The 23,348-nt window shown below is 41.0% G+C and overlaps 1 protein-coding gene across 4 annotated transcripts in view; it reads left to right on the top strand.

Annotated features, from left to right (window-relative positions):
• The window catches only part of CREB5 (cAMP responsive element binding protein 5), a 412,389-nt gene that overhangs the window by 380,444 nt on the left and 8,597 nt on the right, over positions 1–23,348 (top strand). For 2 of the 4 annotated variants that reach the window (XM_033420592.2, XM_033420594.2), the window contains exons 8-9: positions 13,518–13,841; positions 18,250–18,480. In XM_033420592.2, coding sequence (XP_033276483.1) covers positions 13,518–13,841; positions 18,250–18,480 — 555 coding nt within the window. The remainder of the gene's footprint in view (positions 1–13,517; positions 13,842–18,249; positions 18,481–23,348) is intronic. The other 2 variants (XM_033420593.2, XM_004265675.4) reach the window with 1 other exon arrangement.

Raw genomic sequence — 23,348 nt, 5'->3', positions numbered from 1 at the left:
AGTCAGTAATCATCGATGTTGCAAGCACTCCTCCAGTGAAGGCTTCTGGAGGTGTCACACCATTGACCATGTGGACCATTCAGGAGCCTGTGTTACCACCTCCGCTGATCAACTGTGTTGGGAAGGAGAAAGAAAGAGGAAATTACATTTACAGAAATACTTTGGGGTGGCCACTGATGGCGATTGTTTCATGTTCAAAAGGAAATACGAAGATGGATTTTATCTTATTTTCATATAGATAGTCCCTCACTTGTGGTCAATCAGCAACACTACATTTTGATGTTATCACGTTCTTTTCTGGAACAAAACCCAAGAGCCGTTTTTAATTAAAACCTTTCTAGAAAGAATGCTTCAACCATGCCTACCCCCCATCCAACTGAATTTCAAATATTTGTTTAATTCGGTTTGGCTTTCAGAGTCTGTAAAGCATAAGCAATCGGCCGAGCTGAAAATGGAGAAGAAATGTTTTTACAGTTCCACAAATGTTTCTAATGGGCAAGAGTGAGTTGTTAATGGGACATAAATTGCCTGGGGTGGGTGTGGGTGGGTGTGTCGTGCGAGTGTGCTCACGCAGGCCACATGCGTGCACCCACGTGGAGGTAATGACGTTTGCGTGTACCTGGGCCTCACAGGACATGCTGTGATGCAAAACTGTGCTAAGCTGGAGAGTAAAGAGGTGCTGGGACGGGGCCACCATGGCAGCGGTCGTGCATGGTATGGGATGAGGTAGATAGCTGGTTTCTTACCAGAACTCAGATCCTGGGCAGCAGGCCCATCCTCCCATTGGGAACAGTGAACAAGGAGCTGATAAAATACACAGACCGAATGAAAATGACCCCTATTGACTGAAACCAGCTGTGTCAGGCTTCTCGCTGTCTCTCCTGATTTGCTCTCTCAAATAAATGGATGTGGTAGAGGATGAGAGAAAGTAAACAGAATCATTTTTTCTTTCTTGCAGTCGCACCTCAGTAACAGCCCTGGTTTTTGTAGCTGAAAAATATGTTTATTTGCTCATTAATTTCCCTCTCTCTCCCTTGCCTTTTCTTGGCATTGGGTAGAATGTTATTTAAAATAAGACACAGTTCGGCTTCAAAAAGAAAAATCATTCTGCAAAATACAGCTTGGACTCATTTGCTGGTCATTTATCATCCCTAAGAGAGTGGGGTACAAATATCTTTATTTGGTATGTTTCAATGATTCATAGGGCGATGACTCTTGTTGGCACTGGGATACAGGGAAGCAGCGGTCTCTTTAGGACTTTTAGAAGTGCCCCAAACTGTTTAGAAATGACATGGAGAATATTAAATGGGGCATATGCACAGCAGCTCGATAATCATTTGTCTTCACCGCCTTCCTTTCAAAGATGAGGTAGGCTGGTGCTTTGGGGGTGGACTCAACCCACAGGCCTGAGATTCTCTAAGGGGTGCTTAAAAGTCTTCATTTCCACACTCGGGTGTGTGTGTTTTCTTTCCAGTACTTCAAAAAGGCTTTGGTTTTATGTGTCTCCCATTTCCTTCGGGTAGTGGGCAAATAATAATGTGCCTAACATTAGTGCCCAATAAATATTTGTTGAACGAACAGTTAAATGGAATGTTATAAGGCTTATTAGTATTATTGCCTTGGCATGAAACCTGCAAGAATAGACTTGAGGCAATCAAGTAATTTCCCTTAACAGTGCAAGCTAATTATTTGAGAGATGAAGATCTGGTGCATAGTATTTATTTGTCAGGCTCCATTTGCTCCTAATTGAAGGTGGAAAAGTTGTTTGTAGCATTGAAGGGATAACATAGTGACCCACTGCTAAACAGCTTTTCAATTTTCCATGCTACTCTTTCAGGGAAAATGTATCAAGATGAAGTTAATGCGCATTCCTTTTGTTTATTTGTGTTTTCTTTTTTGCTGTTATCATTTTTTTTAGATTTTTAAAATTTATTTATTATTTTTGGCTGCGTGGTGTCTTAGTTGCAGCACGTGGGATCTTCGTTGAGGCATGCCTTTTGTTGCGGCGTGTGGGCTCCTCGTTGCGGTGCGTGGGCTTCTTTATAGTTGTGGCGTGCGGGTTTTCTCTTCTCTAGTTGTGGCGCTCAGGCTCCAGAGCACGTGGGCTCTGCAGTTTGCAGCTCGCGGGCTCTAGTTGAGGCACGCAAGCTCAGTAGTTGTGGCCTGCGGGCTTAGTTGCCCCGCCACACGTGGGATACTAGTTCGCCGGCTAGGGATCGAACCTGCATCCCCTGCATTGTAAGGCAGATTCTTTGCCACTGGACCACCAGAGAAGTCCCTTCTGTTATCATTTTTAGAGGGCAGGCAGGGTGTGGAGCGGGGATCTCTTTTGACAGTAATTTTATAATCCATCTACCTGCCTGTATGACTTCTGAAGTCATTCTGCTAATGTTGGTTGTCTGATAAAATTGTCCTTTCATATGAATGCCACCTGCAGTGATCCAAGATGAAAATGCTACATTCGCATCCTAAACCTCAGAAACTTTCATTTCTTCATTCATTCCAGAAATATGAATTCAGTGCCCAATATGTGCCAGGCTCCGTGCTAAAGCTTTGAATTTAATACTGAGCAAAATCCAACATGGTTCCTGCTGTCATGAAGCTTATAGTCTGGGATGGTTGGTGGGTATTAACCAAATGATCATACTAAAAATCGTAACTACAAACTGAATTTTAAAAAGAGGAATATGGTTCTACTGGGTCCATGTAACAACAGGAATTGATTTAGACCAGGAGACCAGGGAGAAGTTTACTAAGGAGGATCGTGCGGCTGAGAGCTCTAGAATGTCTGAGGAAAAGGAAAGATCATCCCAGGCAAGAAGATGATCAAATGCAAAGCGTTGGTGGGAAGGCCGGGCCACACTCCTCAGTGCATATACTATATTAAGGGCTTGACCTTCATCCTCTGAACATTGGAAAGACCTAGAACGGTAATATATCTGAAGGTTAGGAAGGAGGGCTAGGGAGAACAGATACCTGGACCTTATCAGATCTGTGTTTGGGGGGGAAATATAAGGACCCATTCTTCATAAATGTAACGAGAGGTGATCGTGCTAAGCTCTGGATGGTCCTTTGCTGCAGTTGAGCTGCCTGGAAATTCTCACCACGCACCCCTGCCTCTGCCAAGTTTTGGAACGAGTGTATCTGGGTCTCCACTTGTGTGCTGGACTGTGCAGCAATGGCATCTTGTCAGTTTTTTCTGGGTCCTGCTCTTCTTTCTGCCTTTCCTTTTAATGATGGGGAGGTGGTATTAACACAGTTTATTCCTGTTTTGGCAAAGTGTGCATGGCAAGCCTTTCAGCCCCTTCTCTGCTGGCGTAGAGAACAGGCTGTGGAGGTAACTCACCTCCACCCCTCTCCAGCGGCGAGAGCTTGGGCACGTGGCTTGGTCTCTCTTTGTGCCTTGCAGGGTTGTTCTGAGGATTAGGTGAGTTAATACTTGTAAAACACAGAACGAGGAGTGGCACATAGTGAGTGCTCAGTTGATGCCAGCAGTTATTATTAGCTATTTTTACTGATAGGGCAAGGTGTCAAAGATGTGTATTGTTGAAGTGAAAAAAAGCAAGATACGAAACGATATATCATAAAAACGGCTTGCACAAACGTATTCTGATAAACGTTAAGGATATGTCTGCGGATACTTGGTGGTTATATCTGAGGAATGGGGCTTAGAAGGAAGAAGGTAGGCAGGTAGTTTTTACTTTCTCACCACATATTCTTTTCTGTTGGTTTCGTTTTTTGCGGTATGCGGCCCTCTCACCGCTGTGGACTCTCCCGTTGTGGAGCACAGGCTCCGGACGCGCGGGCCCAGCGGCCATAGCTCACGGGCCCAGCCGCTCCAGCACGTGGGATCTTCCCGGACCGGGGCACGAACCCGCGTCCCCTGCATCGGCAGGCGGACCCTCAACCACTGTGCCACCAGGGAAGCCCCACCACATATTCTTGTAGTATTTTTTTTTTTTTTTACTATGCAGCTGTATATTTTTATAATAATGAAATTATAAAGAATAGTCTAGAAAATCCATCAATAGTATTTGCTATGTCAATTAAAAAATAATCTCAATATATTTTTTCATAATTTTCTTCACTTTTAAGTTTGGAGATGTCACTTAGAAACTTTTCTTGGAGTAAAGAAATGTGTATCTGAAGTCCAGCAATTCATCCAATGTTCACTTCTTTTGTTTATGTTCTATTCAAATAAGAGTTTTCTTAAACCACGTGCTATCCCATTGTTATAAAATTATTCTACTTGTTCTTCCGTCTCTACATATGCACAGAGAGAGCTGTCTGGAATACTGTTCACCCACCAAGCAAACAATGCATTTGGTTCATTGGTTGCTGACTTCATTGTACTTTTGAGAGTTGCTTAAATTTTTTATAATGAGCATTTTTATAAAAACACTGAAATCGGGGCTTCCCTGGTGGCGCAGTGGTTGAGAGTCCGCCTGCCGATGCAGGGGACACGGGTTCGTGCCCCGGTCCGGGAAGATCCCACATGCCGCGGGCCCGTGAGCCATGGCCGCTGAGCCTGCGCGTCCGGAGCCTGTGCTCCGCAATGGGAGAGGACACAACAGTGAGAGGCCCGCGTACCGCAAAACAAAACAAAACAAAACAAAACAGTGGAATCATTTCTAAAAATTGGAGATGAGGAGTATCTGTTCACTTTTCTGTTTAGTAATAAACACAATATGAAGCATCTAATCATTCCCAGGGATTCAGGAAGCTTAACTTTTTCAGGATGATCCTGGTGCAGGTCAGTAGCTTCTGTGTGGTACATGTTGCTCATGAAAGAGGAGGCAAGTGGGCTCAGTGGTTACTGCATCAGGACACAGGAAATGTATTCAGTGATTATCGGATATTAACATATAGTCTGTCAAACTGCCCCCCCCTTTTTTTAACAAGTGGAGGCTGTTTACATTTGACTAAAGATTTTGACGAATTGAATTGGTACTTATCAATAGTTTAGTCTGACCAGCTGAGAATCATTAATATTGTACAGGGCTGGCACATGGTTGCTTCCATCATCATTTAAATACAACTCTTCCATTTCGCAGTGATTACACGCCACCATCATCAATCAGATAAGAATGCAAATCAGGAGAGAACTTTGAGTCCCCTAGTAAATATTTTATGAAGCCAATGTAAGCTTGCCAACTAGAATATCATCTCTGCAGAAGATACATTTCCAAGGGGTAACTGCATTATACAGTACTTAGTACATTGTGCCCCTCAGGATATGATGATAATTGTCCGTGTACAAGAAAAAACAATTTTGAAGAAACTGTGACCAAGTTGATTGCCAACTGATTTTTTTTTTAACATCTTTATTGGAGTATAATTGCTTTACAATGGTGTGTTAGTTTCTGCTTTATAACAAAGTGAATCAGCTGTACATATACATATATCCCCATATCTCATCCCTCTTGCGTCTCGTTCCCTCCCACCCTCCCTATCCCACCCCTCTAGATGGTCACAAAGCACTGAGCTGATCTCCCTGTGCTATGCGGCTGCTTCCCACTAGCTATCTATTTTACATTTGGTAGTGTATATAAGTCCATGCCCCTCTCTCACTTTGTCCCGGCTTACCCTTCCCCCTCCCTGTGTCCTCAGGTCCATTCTCTACATCTGCGTATTTATTCCTGTCTTTCCCTTAGGTTCTTCACAAACTTTTTTTGTTTTTTTTAGATTCCCTATATATGTTAGCATATGGTATTTGTTTTTCTCTTTCTGACTTACTTCACTCTGTATGACAGACTCTAAGTCCAACCACCTCACTACAAATAACTCAATTTCATTTATTTTTATGGCTCAGTAATATTCCATTGTATATATGTGCCACATCTTCTTCATCCATTCATCTGTCAATGGACACTTAGGTTTCTTCCATGTCCTGCCTATTGTAAATAGAGGGGGCAATGAACATTGTGGTACATGACTCTTTTTAAATGATGGTTTACTCAGGGTTTATGCCCAGTAGTGGGATTGCTGGGTCGTATGGTAGTTCTGTTTTTACTTTTTTTAAGGAACCTCCATACTGTTCTCCATAGTGGCTGTATCAATTTACATTCCCACCAGCGGTGCAAGAGTGTTCCCTTTTCTCCACACCCTCTCCGGCATTTATTGTTTGTAGACTTTTTTTGGCGGTATGCGGACCTCTTACTGCTGTGGCCTCTCCCGTTGCAGAGCACAGGCTCCGGACGCGCAGGCTCAGCAGCCATGGCTCACAGGCCCAGCCGCTCCGTGGCATGTGGGATCTTCCCAGACCGGGGCACGAACCCGTGTCTCTTGCATTGGCAGGTGGACTCTCAACCACTGCGCCACCAGGGAAGCCCCTGTTTGTAGACTTTTTGATGATGGCCATTCTGACTGGTGTGAGGTGATACCTCATTGTAGTTTTGATTTGCATTTCTCTAATGATTAGTGATGTTGAGCATCCTTTCATGTGTTTGTTGGCAATCTGTATATCTTCTTTGGAGAAATGTCTATTTAGGTCTTCTGCCCATTTTTGGATTGGGTTGTTTTTTTGATATTGAGCTGCATGAGCTGCTTGTATATTTTGGAGATTAATCCTTTGTCAGTTGCTTCGTTTGCAAATATTTTCTCCCATTCTGAGTGTTGTCTTTTCATTTTATGGTTTACAGTTTCCTTTGCTGTGCAAAAGCTTTTAAGTTTCATTAGGTCCCATTTGTTTATTTTTGCTTTTAGTTCCATTCCTCTAGGAGGTGGATCAAGAAGGATCTTTCTGTGATTTATGTCATAGAGTGTTCTGCCTATCTTTTCCTCTAAGAGTTTTATAGTGTCTGGCCTTATATTTAGGTCTTTAATCCATTTTGAGTTTATTTTTGTGTATGGTGTTAGGGAGTGTTCTACTTTCATCATTTTACATGTAGCTGTCCAGTTTTCCCAGCACCACTTATTGAAGAGGCTGTCTTTTCTCCATTGTATATTCTTGCCTCCTTTATCAAAGATAAGGTGACCATATGTGCATGGGTTTACCTCTGGGCTTTCTATCCTGTTCCACTGATCTATATTTCTGTTTTTGTGCCAGTACCATACTCTCTTAATTACTATAGCTTTGTAGTAGAGTCTGAAGTCAGGGAGCCTGATTCCTCCAACTCCGTTTTTCTTTCTCAAGATTGCTTTGGCTATTTGGGGTCTTTTGTGTTTCCATACAAATTGTGAAATTTTTTGCTCTAGTTCTGTGAAAAATGCCTTTGGTAGTTTGATAGGGATTGCATTGAATCTGTAGATTGCTTTGGGTAGTACAGTCATTTTCACAGTGTTGATTCTTCCATCCAAGAACATGGTATGTCTCTCCATCTTTTTTTATCTCTTTAATTTCTTTTATCAGTGTCTTATAATTTTCTGCATACAGGTCTTTTGTCTCCTTAGGTAGGCTTATTCCTAGGTATTTATTCTTTTTGTTGCAGTGGTAAATGGGAGGTTTCCTTAATTTCTCTTTCAGATTTTTCATCATTAGTGTATAGGAATGCAAGAGATTTCTGTGCATTAATTCTGTATCCTGCTACATTACCAAATTCATTGATTAGCTCTAGTAGTTTTTTGATGGCATCTTTAGGATTCTCTAGGTATAGTATCATGTCATCTGCAAACAGTGACAGTTTTACTTCTTTTCTGATTTGGATTCTTTTTATTTTTTCTTCTCTGATTGCTGTGGCTAAAAGTTCCAAAACTATGTTGAATAAGAGTGGTGAGAGTGGGCAACCTTGTCCTATTCCTGATCTTAGTGGAAATGATTTCAGTTTTTCACCATTGAGAACGATGTTGGCTGTGGGTTTGTCATATATAGCCTTTATTATGTTGAGGTAAGTTCCCTTTATGCCTACTTTCTGGAGAGTTTCTATCATAAATGGGTGTTGAATTTTGTCAAAAGCTTTTTCTACATCTACTGAGATGATCATATGTTTTTTTCTCCTTCAATTTGTTAATATGGTATATCACATTGATTGATTTGCATATATTGAAGAATCCTTGCATTCCTGGGATAAACCTCACTTGATCATTGTGTATGATCCTTTTAATGTGCTACTGGATTCTGTTTGCTAGTATTTTGTTGAGGATTTTTGCATCTATGTTCATCAGTGATATTGGCCTGTAGTTTTCTTTCTTTGTGACATCTTTGTCTGGTTTTGGCATCAGGGTGATGGTGGCCTTGTAGAATGAGTTTGGGAGTGTTCCTCCCTCTGCTATATTTTGTAAGAGTTTGAGAAGGATAGGTGTTAGCTCTTCTTTAAATGTCTGATAGAATTCACCTGTGAAGCCATCTGGTCCTGGGCTTTTGTTTGTTGGAAGATTTTTAATCACAGTTTCAATTTCAGTGCTTGTGATTGGTCTGTTTATATTTTCTATTTCTTCCTGGTTCAGTCTCGGAAGGTTGTGCTTTTCTAAGAATTTGCCCATTTCTTCCATGTTGTCCATTTTATTGGCATATAGTTGCTTGTAGTTATCTCTCATGATCCTTTGTATTTCTGTAGGGTCACTTGTTACTTCTCCTTTTTCATTTCTAATTCTATAGATTTGAGTCTTCTCCCTTTTTTTCTTGATGAGTCTGGCTAATGGTTTATAAATTTTATCTTCTCAAAGAACCAGCTTTTAGTTTCATTGATCTTTGCTATCATTTCCCTCATTTCTTTTTCATTTATTTCTGATCTGATCTTTATGATTTCTTTCCTTCTGATAACTTTGGGGGTTTTTTGTTCTTCTTTCTCTAATTGCTTTAGGTATAAGTTTAGGTTGTTTGTTTGAGATGTTTCTTGTTTCTTGAGGTAGGATTGTATTGGTATAAACTTCCCTCTTAGAACTGCTTTTGCTGCATCCCATAGGTTTTGGGGTGTCGTATTTTCATTACCATTTGTTTCTGGTATTTTTTTATTTCCTCTTTGATTTCATCAGTGATCTCTTGGTTATTTAGTAGTGTATTGTTTAGCCTCCATGTGTTTGTATTTTTTACAGTTTTTTTCCTGTAATTGATATCTAGTCTTATAGCATTGTGGTTGGAAAAGATACTTGATACAATTTCAATTTTCTTAAATTTACCAAGGCTTGATTTGTGACCCAAGATATGATCTATCCTGGAGAATGTTCCATGAGCACTTGAGAAGAAAGTGTATTCTGTTGTTTTTGTATGGAATGCCCTATAAATATCAATTAAGTCCATCTTGTTTAATGTATCATTTAAAGCTTGTGTTTCCTTATTTATTTTCATTTTGGTTGGTATGTCCATTGGTGAAAGTAGGGTGTTAAAGTCCCCCACTATTATTGTGTTACTGTCGATTTCCCTTTTTATGGCTGTTAGCATTTGCCTTCTGTATTGAGGTGCTCCTATGTTGGGTGCATAAATATTTACAATTGTTATATCTTCTTGGATTGATCCCTTGATCATTATGTAGTGTCCTTCTTTGTCTGATTTCCATTTGCATGGAATATCTTCTTCCATCCCCTCACTTTCAGTCTGTATGTATCCCTAGGTCTGAAGTGGGTCTCTTGTACACAGCATATATATGGGTCTTGTTTTTGTATCCATTCAGCCAGTCTGTGTCTTTTGGTTGGAGCATTTAATCCATTCACATTTAAGGTAATTATTGATCTGTATGTTCCTATTACCATTTTCTTAATTATTTTGGGTTTGTTATTGTAGGTCTTTTCCTTCTCTTTTGTTTTCTGCTTAGAGAAGTTCCTTTAACATTTGTTGTAGAGCTGGTTTGGTGGGCTGAATTCTCTTAGCTTTTGCTTCTTTGTAAAGGTTTTAATTTCTCCATCGAATCTGAATGAGACCCTTGCTGGGTAGAGTAATCTTGGTTGTAGGTTTTTCCCTTTCATCCCTTTAAGTATGTCCTGCCACTCCCTTCTGGCTTGCAGAGTTTCTGCTGAAAAATAACAGTTAATAAGCTGTTAACCTCATGGGGATTCCCTTGTATGTTATTTGTTGCTTTTCCCTTGCTGCTTGTAATATTTTTTCTTTGTATTTAATTTTTGACAGTTTCATTACTATGTGTCTTGGCATGTTTCTCCTTGGATTTATCCTGTATGGCACTCTCTGTGCTTCCTGGACTTGACTATTTCCTTTCCCATATTAGAGAAGTTTTCAACTATAATCTCTTCAAATATTTTCTCAGTCCCTTTCTTTTTCTCTTCTTCTTCTGGGACCCCTATAATTCAAATGTTGGTGCATTTAATGTTGTCCCAGAGGTCTCTGAGACTGTCCTCAGTTCTTTTCATTCTTTTTTCTTTATTCTGCTCTGAGGCAGTTATTTCCACTATTTTATCTTCCAGGTCACGTATCCATTCTTCTGCCTCAGTTATTCTGCTATTGATTCCTTCTAGAAGTTTTAAAATTTCATTTATTGTGTTGTTCATCATTGTTTGTTTGCTCTATAGTTCTTCTAGGTCCTTGTTAAACATTTCTTGTATTTTCTCCATTCTATTTCCAAGATTTTGGATCATCTTTACTCTCATTACTCTGAATTCTCTTTCAGGTAGACTGATCATTTCCTCTTCACTTGTTTGTTCTGGTGGGTTTTTACCTTACTCCTTCATCTTCTGTGTATTTCTCTATCTTCTCATTCTTAACTTACTGTGTTTGGGGTCTCCTTTTCACAGGCTGCAGGTTCATAGTTCCCGTTGTTTTTGGTGTCTGCCCCCAGTGAGTAAGGTTGCTTCAGTGTGTTGTGTAGGCATCCTGTTGGTGGGGACTGGTGCCTGTGTTCTGGTGGATGAGGCGGGATCTTGTCTTTCTGGTGGGCAGGACCATGTCCGGTGGTGTGTTTTGGGGTGTCTGTGAACTTATTATGATTTTAGGCAGCCTCTCTGCTAATGGGTGGGGTTGTGTTCCTGTCTTGCTAGTTGTTTGGCATGGGGTGTCCAGCACTGGAGCTTGTTGGTCATTGAGTGGAGCTGGGTCTTAGTGTTGAGACAGTGATCTCTACGAGAGCTCTCGTCAATTGATATTACGAGGGGCTGGGAGGTCTCTGGTGGACCAATGTCCTGTACTCAGCTCTCCCACCTCAGAGGCTCAGGCCTGACATCTGGCCAGAGCACCAAGACCCGGTCAGCCACACGGCTCAGAAGAAAAGGGAAAAAAGAAAGAAAGAAAAATAAAGTTATTAAAATAAAAAATAAATTATTAAAATTAAAAAATAAAGTAATTAAAAAAAAAGAAGAGAGCAACCAAACCAATAAACAAATCCACCAATGATAACAAGCACTAAAAACTATCCTAAAAAAAAAAAAAGCAGACAGACAGAACCCTAGGACAAATGGTAAAAGCAAAGCTATACAGACAAAATCACACAAAGAAGCATACACATACACACTCACAAAAAGAGAAAAAGGGGGAAATATATATATATATATATATATATATATATATATAAAGGAAGAGAGCAACCAAATCAATAAACAAATCTACCAATGATAATAAGTTCTAAATACTAAACTAAGATAAACATAAAACCAGAAACAAATTAGATGCAGAAAGGAAACCCCAAGTCTACAGTTTCTCCCAAAGTCCACTGCCTCAGTTTTGGGATGATTCATTGTCTATTCAGATATTCCAGAGACGCAGGGTACATCAAGTTGATGGTGGAGATTTAATCTGCTGCTCCCGAGGCTGCTGGGAGAGATTTCCCTTTCTCTTCTTTGTTCGCACAGCTCCTGGGGTTCAGCTTTGGATTTGGCCCCGCCTCTGCGTGTAGGTCACCCTCTGGCATCTGTTCTTTTGGGAGGTCTGAGGTCTTCTGCCAGCGTTCAGTAGGTGTTCTGTAGGAGCTGTTCCACATGTAGATGTATTTTTGATGTATTTGTGGGGAGGAAGGTGATCTCCACGTCTTAACTCCTCTGCCATCTTGAAGGTCCTCCCCGCCAACTGATTCTTTAAATCTGGCCCAGACTCTTTCTTTCTTTTCTTTTCTTTCTTTCTTTCTCTTTCTCTCTTTCTTTCTTTTTCTTTCTTTCTTTCTTTCTTTCTTTCTTTCTTTCTTTCTTTCTTTCTTCTTTCTTTCCTTTCTTTCTTTCTTTCTTTCTCTCTCTCTTTCTCTCTCCCTCCCTCCCTCCCTCCCTTCCTTCCTTCCTTTCTTTCTGGCTGTGTTGGGTCTTCATTGCTGTGTGCGGGCTTTCTCTAGTTGTGGTGAGTGGCAGCTTCTCATTGCGTTGGCTTCTCGTTGCGGAGCACAGGCTCTAGGTGTGTGGGCTTCAGTAGTTGCAGCACGTGGGCTCAGTAGTTGTGGCTCGCAGGCTCTAGAGTGCAGGCTCAGTAGTTGTGGCGCACGGGTTTAGTTGCTCCGTGGCATGTGGGAATCTTCCCAGATCAGGGCTCGAACCCGTGTCCCCTGCATTGGCAGGAGGATTCTTAACCACTGCGCCACCAGGGAATCCCGGCCCAGACTCTTTAAATCTGGCCCACTGCCTAATTTTGCACAGCACAGGAGCTAAAAATGGTTTTTACATTTTAAAATGATGGAAAAATATCAAAAGTAGAATAGCATTTCGTGTCATGTGAACGTTATATGAAATTCAGATATCCTGTCCCTGTCCCTGTCCAATATAAGTAAAGTTGTATCGGAACACAGCATAGTCATTTGTTTACATACTGTATACAGCTGTTTTTGTGCTAAAAGGGCTGAGTTGAGTAGTTGTGAGAGACCTTAAGGCATGCAATGAGGAAAACATTTACTATCTGACTTTTTATAGAAAAGCTTGCTGAGCCCTGCTTAGAGATCAGATTCAGGAAGAAGTTATTTGTGTGCATGTCTGTTTGCTTATTGATGGACGATGCTTTCGTGTTGGACGTACCTGGCCTGTGATGTGGTCATCAAAGAAGCTGTAGGAGTGCAGGGGTCCATATCCTTCTACTTTCCTCATTTCCTTCCCAAAGTCAGAAGAACGTTATTATGTGAGAAAATTAGATTATTAAAGGGACTGTGAGAAGTATCATAGTAACAAATGGGAAGATCTACATATTGACTCAAGAAGTTATGGATTTCTTATCTAATTTGAAGACTTAACATTAGTTCTGTTCCTATATTCCAAAATTTGAAGTGATTTCCTCTTTGGGTCTGAGAAATCTTCTGAAAGGCAAAAATCTTTTATTCTTATGACTCATCATAAAACACAGTGCCATATCGGATGGGCCCTTTGTTCAGTGGCATTATCCCATTGAATGGTTCCATTGGGTTTATACTTGCATTTGGCTGTCAGTAGGATATGATTAACAACTGGATAGTAGGAAATACCTTTTAGCAGAATATCTAGGGTATCCTGCTCATTTCCCATGACAGTTGAATTAATTAACATTCATGGCTGACATTGATTCTTCTACCTGCCATAATATATATGAAAATTTGAAATTAATATAAAAGTCATACTGCTACCAGTAAAAAAATGTTAACAATAGTACCATAAAATATTATAAAATGGAAAATATGAGTCATTTTGATTCAAAATCCCTATTGTGTACACGACTGACCTCAGCTGTCCCCTCTTGTTTTGTTCTGTTTCAGAGGTTGAAGGCTGCGTTGACTCACCACCCTGCTGCCATGTCAAATGGGAATATGAACACCATGGGACACATGATGGAAATGATGGGGTCCCGTCAGGACCAGACGCCACACCATCACATGCACTCACACCCACATCAGCACCAGACACTGCCAGCCCATCACCCCTACCCGCACCAGCACCAGCACCCAGCACACCATCCTCATCCTCAGCCCCATCACCAGCAGAACCACCCACATCATCACTCCCACTCCCACCTTCATGCACACCCGGCACATCACCAGACCTCGCCACACCCACCCCTGCACTCCGGCAACCAAGCACAGGTACACCTTTTTCATCATCTCTTTCTCCCTTCTCGTTAACAGTACAAGCTCAAATATGGGGCTCATTGGCAGCAACCTTGTTTGACAAGCCCAGGTGTTCTATCTGACACTCTGGGGGGGGGGCTCTGTTCATTTCCTAAGAGGTAATGGTTACCCATAAGACCCTACCAGATCATAGTTTCTATAACTAATAAGGTAAATATCAGGTTTAGTTTCTAGGGGCAAACGTAAGCTTCAAGTTCTCCAAAATCTATTTTGCAGTGTGTTATAATGTTAACCCTAAAAAAGTAACACCAATGGAGGACTAAGAATTTAAGCTTTAAAGAAAGATGTGAAAAAAGGATGAGAAAAATAAGTTAATTCTAACCATGGTTCTATCTGCAGTACTTTATAACATCATAGAGACTCAATTTTGTCACTTGCAAAATGGAAGTTAAATACAATGGGCAATCTTCTGAATAACAGTAAGTGTTAAAAATATAAAGGGTAACAATTTCAGGCAGACAAAGAGGCCCGGTAATGGATGTTAGGGTGTAAGGTGTTGTGTAAATGGTAAAGAAAGGTGACTCATTCCACCCAGTGAGAAATGTGTTGGAGGGAGAAGGCAGAGAGCCAGGCTCTGTAGATGATCAGTTCAAGGGGAAGGCCAAATCCCAGTGGTGGAAAGTCACCAGGAGTGGCTAGAAAGAAAGCCAGCATTTAGACACAACTGGAAGAGGGTCGGGGGATCTGGCAGACGTTACGTCACCCAGCCCAAGAAGAGAGGCGGGTCCATGTACCCGAGTGAGTTTTAGTAAGTGGATGAAGGGCATGTATAGGAGCATGGCTAGTCCTAGACATTTTGGACCTTCAAGTGGGATGACCTTTGTCAGTTCCCTCCACCCATTCAAACTGCCAGGTTCCAACCAGCTGGGTCGGAATGGTGTCAGAAGCTTGGGATCACACTTATTCACTGTCTCCTCCATTGTCTGCCTCTGTACCTCTCACTGGGCAGCTTTTAGAGATCTTGCATCAACCCCTCCAACACACACCAAACCTGGACAGCCATCCACAAAATGTGTTATCCATAAGCAACTCTCCATTCAATAGATAAGCTTATTTATTAGCTAAGCTTACTTTTGCAAAGTTCTTAGAGGTATTCTATATAGAAAATAAGAGTGTAGGCTTTGGAGTGAGAAAACTTTCATTCTTTTCCCACCTTACTTGTTGTACGACTGTGGTCAGTAGATGAACCTCTCTAAGCCTCAGTTTTCCCATCTGTAAAATGGGGTGATAATAGACCAAGCTCATAGACCCTCAGGAGTATTAAATAAGAGAATGTTTTGCCCTTGGCACAGTTTTCAATACATGATAGCCATGATTAATTCCAAACCGAATAATGTGATAGAAGCTTAGCAAGTAGTTTAGCAATAAAATGCTATCCAAAGCACCTTTCTAGTCATGTGCCATAGTAGGACATATATTTAGAAGGGAAAAAGAGAACTATAATAGATCAACTATAAACTATAATAAGGTCAAAGATAGGCAGATAGATTCACATGTATACTTATATTTTTTAAAAATGGATAGCATCAAGTTTTGGTTGCATTTGTGGGCGAGTTACTTCACAGACAAGCTTAACAGTTCATTAAATATAAAAGCCATTCATTAGCTAATTACGAATTAGCCAATTGCCCTCCATCTCAAGTCAGTAAGTGGCCAATTTTATATGCAATCAGTTAATTGCCTTTATAACTGGCTGCACAAAGTTGCTTTTTTATCCTATGCTACTAAAAAGAAAGAGTCCAGGTTGGTCTTGTTGAACTTTGAACAAGATCATTTAGACCGTATTCAAAATGCCACTGTTAACTGTATTAACTTGGTTGATATTGAGATTCTTGTCATGTGGCCTAATTGTATGATTGTCAGAACAATAGAAGTTTATTAAGGTCATCCAACTCTGAGATTCTAAGATGACTTGGAATAAATTCTGTCATTTTGAAATTACAGTTAATTATTTTTGATCAAAATTTTCAGAGCATCTGTGTCAACATAATGCCATTCTATTTATTTTACTGAAGTATAGTTGGTTTATGATATTGTGTTAGTTTCAGGTGTACAGCAAAGTGATTTGGTTATGCATATATATGTATATATCTATATTCTTTTTTATTCTTTTCCATTATAGTTTATTACAAGAACTATGAATATAGTTCCCTGCGCTATACAGTAAATCCTTCTTGTTTATCTATTTTATGTATGGTAGTGTGCCTCTGTTAATCCCATACTTCCAATTTATCCCTCCCACCCCACCCTACAGAATGCTATTTTAAAAAGATAAAGATAGGTAACGATAATTATCGTTTTTGATAATTTTGTTTAAAGCACAAATTCTGGTCTTAGGGTTGCATTTTCAATTGCTCCTGGCTTCTTGCGATTCTTTTGCGTATAAGAATGTGACTTCAGAGTCCTGGTATCACTCTTTGGCCACCAGGAATTACTCTTAACCAAACCACACCTTGACCCTGAACCTGGACTGCACCTGAAACCACCATGTAACTTACCCCTTTGGGTAAAGGCAGAGGAGAAGCATCGGGGGTAAAGGCTTGTTAACGTTAGCGTGGTAGAATACAGTATTGAAAGAGAGGTCCCTGCACCAGAGATTAAAACCCAGTTTTACCTACTTGAGAGTCTTGTCTAGGGCTGGCAGTGAGAGATCACTAATTCATACAAAGAAATGAATGAATGTATTTCATTCATTTTTTGCCTGTTAATCCCATACTCCCAATTTATCCCTCCCACCCCACCCCGACAGAATGCAAAAATAGCCAGGTTAGCGCCTTCTTTCCTAGTGCTTTGCTTTGCGGTGGTTAGCTCAGAAGTTACTGCACCTGAAATGACTAGTGCTAAACATTTGCCAATAACAAGGAATACATCTTCATCAGCCGCTCTGGTGAGTAAGATCTTAGACAATTTATTTTGTTATTCCTCTGTGATTCGGAGGAAAGGAATTGCCAATAAACAGTTTTAGAAAATGTCTTTGCTTTAAACAAAATTACTGAGATGCAATCTAACCTCAGTCCTGAGACTGATTCTTTTTCAGTTAGTCATGGAGGGTTTGACAGAGTTTAGGATTAAAGTATATCATCATCAGTCAGCTGATGTCAACCAGGAGCCATTATTAGTGCAATTACAGTCATTCTGATTGATTTCAATCATAGGGTTGGAATGTGGTAGAAAAGGTGGCTGGGTTTCATTTTTAAAACTTTTTGCCTGTTATTTCTGCAGGTTAAATGCCTCTTGTAAAACAACTTTATAGGTATTACAGCCATAAGCCTGAGTGACTGAGCAATGAGAGGGAAGAGAAAAAAACCACCACCACCCTTTATTGAGAATGAAGAAAAGGGAAGGAGTGACGTGCATTAGGGAAGCATTAGGTGTCCAGACTCATCAACAATCAGTCATAGAAATTTCACTAGGTGCTGAGTGTCTGCTGTATGAAGGGAAATAAAGCCATATGTGTGGGAGTCCCTAAAACCTTAGATGTTGTTGAGCCCCATGCAGACCTTACAAGGAATCTATAAGCATAGTAAAACTTTTTAGTAAAGTGCTTTGCCACTCCTAGGATTTCCTTATAATGTAAGTATATACAACCACCCCTCACTGTCAACAGACATGGCGTGTTAACAGGGCTCAGTGCTGCATCACGATGGACTTTCGAAGGCCCCGCTTCCCCATCACCTAGAAATTCACCCACTCACCATCTCCTGTAACTCCTTCAGCCTTGGTCAAGCTCTGAGGAGGAGACAGGCCCATTTGCAGTTTGCAGGTCCAGCTAGGCATTTGCAGTAAGAACTGTGAAATTGTGACAAAAGGATTTCAGCTGCTTTCCAGGCTTCACAGGGTTCTTTTGATAGGAGTCACAATGGCAGTGCTGTCCCAGAGGTGTGTTCTAGGAACATGGTTTTGACACCATTAGTATTAAAGGCATTCACAACCTGCCCAGAAGGAGTTTTCTGCAGATGACAGAAGACTCATCAGTAGGGTGACAGTCACCCTGACCTCTGTTTTCACCTGTGCCATACATTGGCACTTTCAGATTTTACAAGGCATCTTAAAATATTTTTAACATCTGAGGAGAAAAAAAAATGTTTCTTCTATCATGATTCAGCCAAATGCCAGTCAGGGGAAAAAAATCTACTTGACTCTCTTTTCGCAGATCATCCCTGTATCTTTTGCCAAAATATCATAGAAGATAGCGGGGTGATGCTTTTCCTTTTCATGAGCGTGATCTCATTGTTGACTTCATTCTTAGAAAACAAGTGTAACGTGCTAACTAAAACAAGCGACTCCCTGTGTTTTGCATTTCAACACCTTACCCAGCCGTTCCTCCTCTCTCCCCATCACCCCCTCCCCCTCTCTTTCCCAGCAGGTTTCACCAGCGACACAACAGATGCAGGCCACCCAGACGATACAGCCGCCTCAGCCCACAGGGGGGCGCCGGCGAAGGGTGGTGGATGAGGATCCTGACGAGAGGCGGCGGAAATTTCTGGAACGGAACCGGGCAGCCGCCACCCGCTGCAGACAGAAGAGGAAGGTCTGGGTGATGTCACTGGAAAAGAAAGCAGAAGAACTCACCCAGACAAACATGCAACTTCAGGTGCAGGCCACTGTCTCTCTCCACAGGACTCAAAGGCCCTGTGTAACACTGGCATTTCCTGCCCCGGCAGGCGCTTGTTGACCTAAGCACTAACACCGCCCCTTAGCCCGCAGAGCAACTGCAGGCTGATTCCTCAAGGTTTATTAGTTCCGAGACACTCTACAAAACAAAACAACCATTCAGTTTTACATCGGTCTGCTCTGAGGAGGGAAACCCTGCCCAATTAAGTTATAGGGCTGGGAGCAGAAGCTTGGTCAGACAGAGGTTCAAACTCTTGTTCCGTACCTACTTGCTGGGTTTAACCTCTCTGGCTCTCAGTTTCCTCATCTATAAAATGGGAATAATAACCTCATAAAGTTGTTGGGAGGAATAAATGAACTAATGTCTACAGAGCCGTTTGTACATCATAAATCTGCAACCGAAAGGCCGCTCTTTATGTCCACTGGGTGACGGGGTTGCTTCACTTTACACTAGATTATATTTTTGTTTAGTGGAAAAAAAGGAGGTTTGTGTTTATTATTTTGCTCCATAAGAAAAGGCATGTTTCCATCTCATTTTTAAACTTGACAAGATTTGGATCTTGCATGATTTTTGCTTTCCATGGGTGGCTCAGTGGGGGGACATTTTATAACAAGGCCACTTCTAGGAATTTTTGAGAACCTCCAGCACCTGGAGCTTCTCCAGCGGACTTCATGCCATACACATGACGCAGTTCAGGACATTTGTTCTAACACAAAAAGAAGTGCACTGTTCACCAGCAGAAGAAAAAGCAAGTATTATATAAGTGACAAGCAGGCAGGGATCGCAGTAAAAATCGTGGATTATAGCGCTGGATTATATACAGTGCTTCCAGGAGCAGAGATAATGGCTAAAGAGTGGAGGGAAGAGGGGAGAGAATGCCTAAAATAGGGAGAATCTGCTCCTCAGTAGTTCATAGGTCACCTTCACCCCCCATCCTCTGCGCATCCTCAGAAAGGAGCAATTAGGGTGCCAAACCCCCCTTTGCATATTTAATTCCATTAAGTGGAAATGGTCTTGAGACGTCCAGTGTACAAACTGAAATTTTACAAAGAAAGTTTGGGTTATACAGGGACTGACTGTCATCATTTATGGATGTTCACTCTCCCCCCCAAAGTTTATCATTCTTTTAACGATAGACATGAGAAAGAAACTGGGAAACGTATATAGCAGATATGGGGGAAGCAAGATAAGAAATCCTCCCACTGGCTTGTACGAAGCTTGTGTGAAGTTGGAGACTGTTACCCTCTCCCCTGACCACTTACCCCCTTTTCTAATGTCGGGTCTAGCATGGAGCGTTCCTGAGTGTCTGTACTCAGTATCTGCTGAATGAATGAATGAGCTCCCCATCTCTGGAGTGGCCAAGAACTAGCTGCCTGACCACTTGGCAAAGATGGGATTTAGGGAATCAAGCCGCAGAGTTTGGCTGGACTCAAACACCGCCGAAACCACTCTAACCTGAAAGTCTATAATTCTAGAATCTGGCAGGCCTAGTAGCATGTGGGAAGCTTTTAGGTGGACATGAGTACACATTTTTAATATTACTAATAATATTTTAATTTTTATGTGTACTGAAAAATGTAATCAGAACATCAAACCTTCAGTTTCACAGATATTTTTGGTAAGGACCAGGCTAAATCTTTTAAAAATGAGTTAATTTGTACAAACATGTTAAGTAAATAAAAGTTCTGGTGTATGTGACCTAGCAAATATCACAGCAGTGGTTTTGTAATGACTGAAATGTGAGAAGCCCTGGAATTTGCTACCAGTTCTGAGATCTGCAAGAGGATCATGAACAGGTGCAGGTTTTCTCAATCTCAGCACTATTACCTTGGGGCTCAGTAATTCTTTGTTGTCTCCAGTGCAGTGTAGATACTTAGCAGTATCCTTGACCTCTACCCTCTAGGTATCAGTAGCACCCTCTACCCCACCCCCAAGTTGTGACAACTGAAAAACGTTCAGACAATACCAAATGTCCCCCGTGGGGGGCAAGATTATCCCTGAGTGAGACCCACTGACCTAGATGAAGGAGCCTTGAGTAGTCAGCTGACATGTAATCAGATGCGGACAAGTTTTTAAATCAGTTTTAACTAAAATGAGTCCTTGCAGAATGACCCCAGGGTATTGACCATCATTCTAGAGCCTGAAGACATGGAGGGGGTCATAGCAGAGAGCCAGGAAAAGTGAGGATACTGGTTTACTTTGACGTCAGATGTGTTCATGACTTGACATATGAACATATGTTATAGCTTTCACTTAACATATAAGGTACTTAACATATAAGGTATATCCTTTATGCGAACCTAATCTACTTTTTTAAAAGAGTATATTTTAAAACATGCTTATTGCCAGGAGAGAGACTTTTTATTTTATTTATTTATTTTTGGCTGCATTGGGTCTTAGTTGTGGCTCATGGGATCTTTTGTTGCAGCTCGCGGGCTTCTCTCTAATTGTGGCACTCGGGCTCAGTAGTTGCGGCCCGGGCTTAGTTGTCCTGCAGCATGTGGGATCTTAGTTCCCCAACCAGGGCTCGAACCTGCATCCACTGCATTGGAAGGCGGATTCTTAACCACTGGAGTACCAGGGAAGTCCCAAACCTAATCTATTAATTTTCACATTTTTAGAACCAAAATGGAAGGATAAGAGATACTAGAATTCTAACCCCTGAAAACCAGAAAAAAAGTCCTATTGGGGCCATTCAACAGGCACCAGTATTTTTGGTTGTTAAAGCAGTGCCTGAGGAAGGGACGGTCTCTGAAAAGACTACGTTGTTGGTGTTTCCAACCACTGCTTTGCTTCACAGGGACAGAAACCACAAGGGCTCCATGTTTTCTGTGATGCCGAGTGCTCTGCATCATGCCATGTGATGCTGGAGAGGATATGCAGATTCTGCTACCTTTGAATGACCCTTTCCCTCTCACTGGACCTTTGTCAAAAGAAAAAGTTGTCTCTCTTGAGGCTGGTCCAGTGAGCCAAATTTTAAGTAAACAGAAATGGAAGGTGCTACACAAACAAACTCCCTCCAAAAGGAATATCCAAGGTCTGGATGGCCAGCTGCCACTTTTGAGTTGTTTTCCAGCATAAATCTAGTTAGGCTGCAGAGCTTCAGATTGGAAAAATTAGAACTGAGAAAACAAAATCAAACTCCCAGACTTCATTTCCTCATCTCACAACAAATCTCTACCCAAGAGGTCAACACAGGTATAGGAATTGGAAATATTAGAAACCACCCAATCTGACATTTTATTTGGGAGAAACTGAGTCTCGGGGGACACGAGAAGTCTTCCTGAAAGTCACACAACCAGCAAGTAGTAGGATGAAAACCCAAGCGGGTCTTCTCTTGACCTAACCCACTGCTCTGTGATCTCTCATTCTAGAAAGTTCTTCAACTATGAAGGAATCCACATTCTTTTCACTGACAGAGTGGCTGAGATCAGCTCTAAATTCATCAACTGCTAATGTGGTGCTCAGTGGATTGTGTTCAATAGATGATACGGAAATCGTCTGGTCGCCCACGGAAATAATTGCTTTTCTTTTTCAGTACAAAGACACGGCCTAAGTCGCTGCTGAAATTTTAGACACACGAGCTCAGGTTTAGGACTTGGCAAGAGAATAGGCCAGATGGGAACTGTTGCTGTACAAATTGAAAGTCCTTTGTTTTAGAATGAACCAAACCTAGCCTCAGTTAATCTACAAAAAAAAAAAAAAAAATAGGGGAGGGGCTATGTGGCAGGGCTCATTTTGATAATTATTTTTTTGGCATGGACTACTGCTTGCATCAAAAAGCGTTTGGAGTTTATCATATTAACAAAATGACATCCCCCCAAAACTGAAAATGTAGCTATTAGGGACTTCTTGGAGTGCTTGTTTGAAGTATGTTATTACAGTGTTGAATGTCTATATAGGGGTGCTACTTCATCCCAAGGCAACTTTATGGGTTTAAGAACAGATTAATCTTAACTACGTCTATACTCTTACAGTCCCTATTTAAATGGCTAAACTTTTAGGAGTAGCAAACCCAAACTAGTTTAGAAAAAAGAAAAGAATGAAGAGCTGATTTCAGCAAGAGAATCAATACTTATTATTAATACTTTGCTTTTGCAAAGTGCTTCTATATGAAGACCTATAGTTATTATTAGAAACTACACAAGGGAGTAAAAAAAAATTGGTGATTTGCATCAATTCATAATGCAAGGCAATTCAGAATAAGAAAATGTCTCTCCAGAAGTCCTGGTTTCTATTTCCCTACTAGAACTGCAGGCCACTTTTGATTTCTTTCATGCATTTTGAAACATTTGCTGTCTGGTTCTTCTCTTCCAAAATGTATTCAAGGTGATTTCTATTAATGTTATCTTGAAAAGGATTTTTATTTAAAATATAGTCTAGTATTTGTGCATTTCCTACATCAGTCGGTCTATCAATATAGAATGATATCTATCAGTATCTATCAATATGGAATGTTTATGCATGTGCACAGCACACATGATTCACTCCGCTTCCTCTAGGGCAGAGATTCTCTACTGTTTTTAACCCAAATGCTCCCTTATGGAATCTGATGAAGGCTCTGTAGACTCTCACAATATGGAAATGTACATGGACTTGAAATTTTGCACAAAAGTGAAACTGTAAATGTTGCTTTGGAATCTGCCCTGTTAAGATTTGGAAGTACAGGAGGTGCTAGAACTGGCTCCCTTAGGAAATATAAGACTTGATATATAAGCCCATTTGAGAACACCAGAAGCAATTAACTAGTGAATAAAAAATCAAGATGGAGACCTTCATTAGATTATTAGGTAATTAGCATTCTCAATAGAAGGCAACTCATAGAATAAAAAACTATCTTGCAGGAA

The sequence above is a fragment of the Orcinus orca genome, chromosome 9 (assembly GCF_937001465.1).
Source record: "Orcinus orca chromosome 9, mOrcOrc1.1, whole genome shotgun sequence".
Lineage (NCBI taxonomy): Eukaryota > Metazoa > Chordata > Mammalia > Artiodactyla > Delphinidae > Orcinus > Orcinus orca.
The sequence above is the reverse complement of the archived record's forward strand: the minus strand, read 5'-3'. Positions and strand labels throughout refer to the sequence as shown.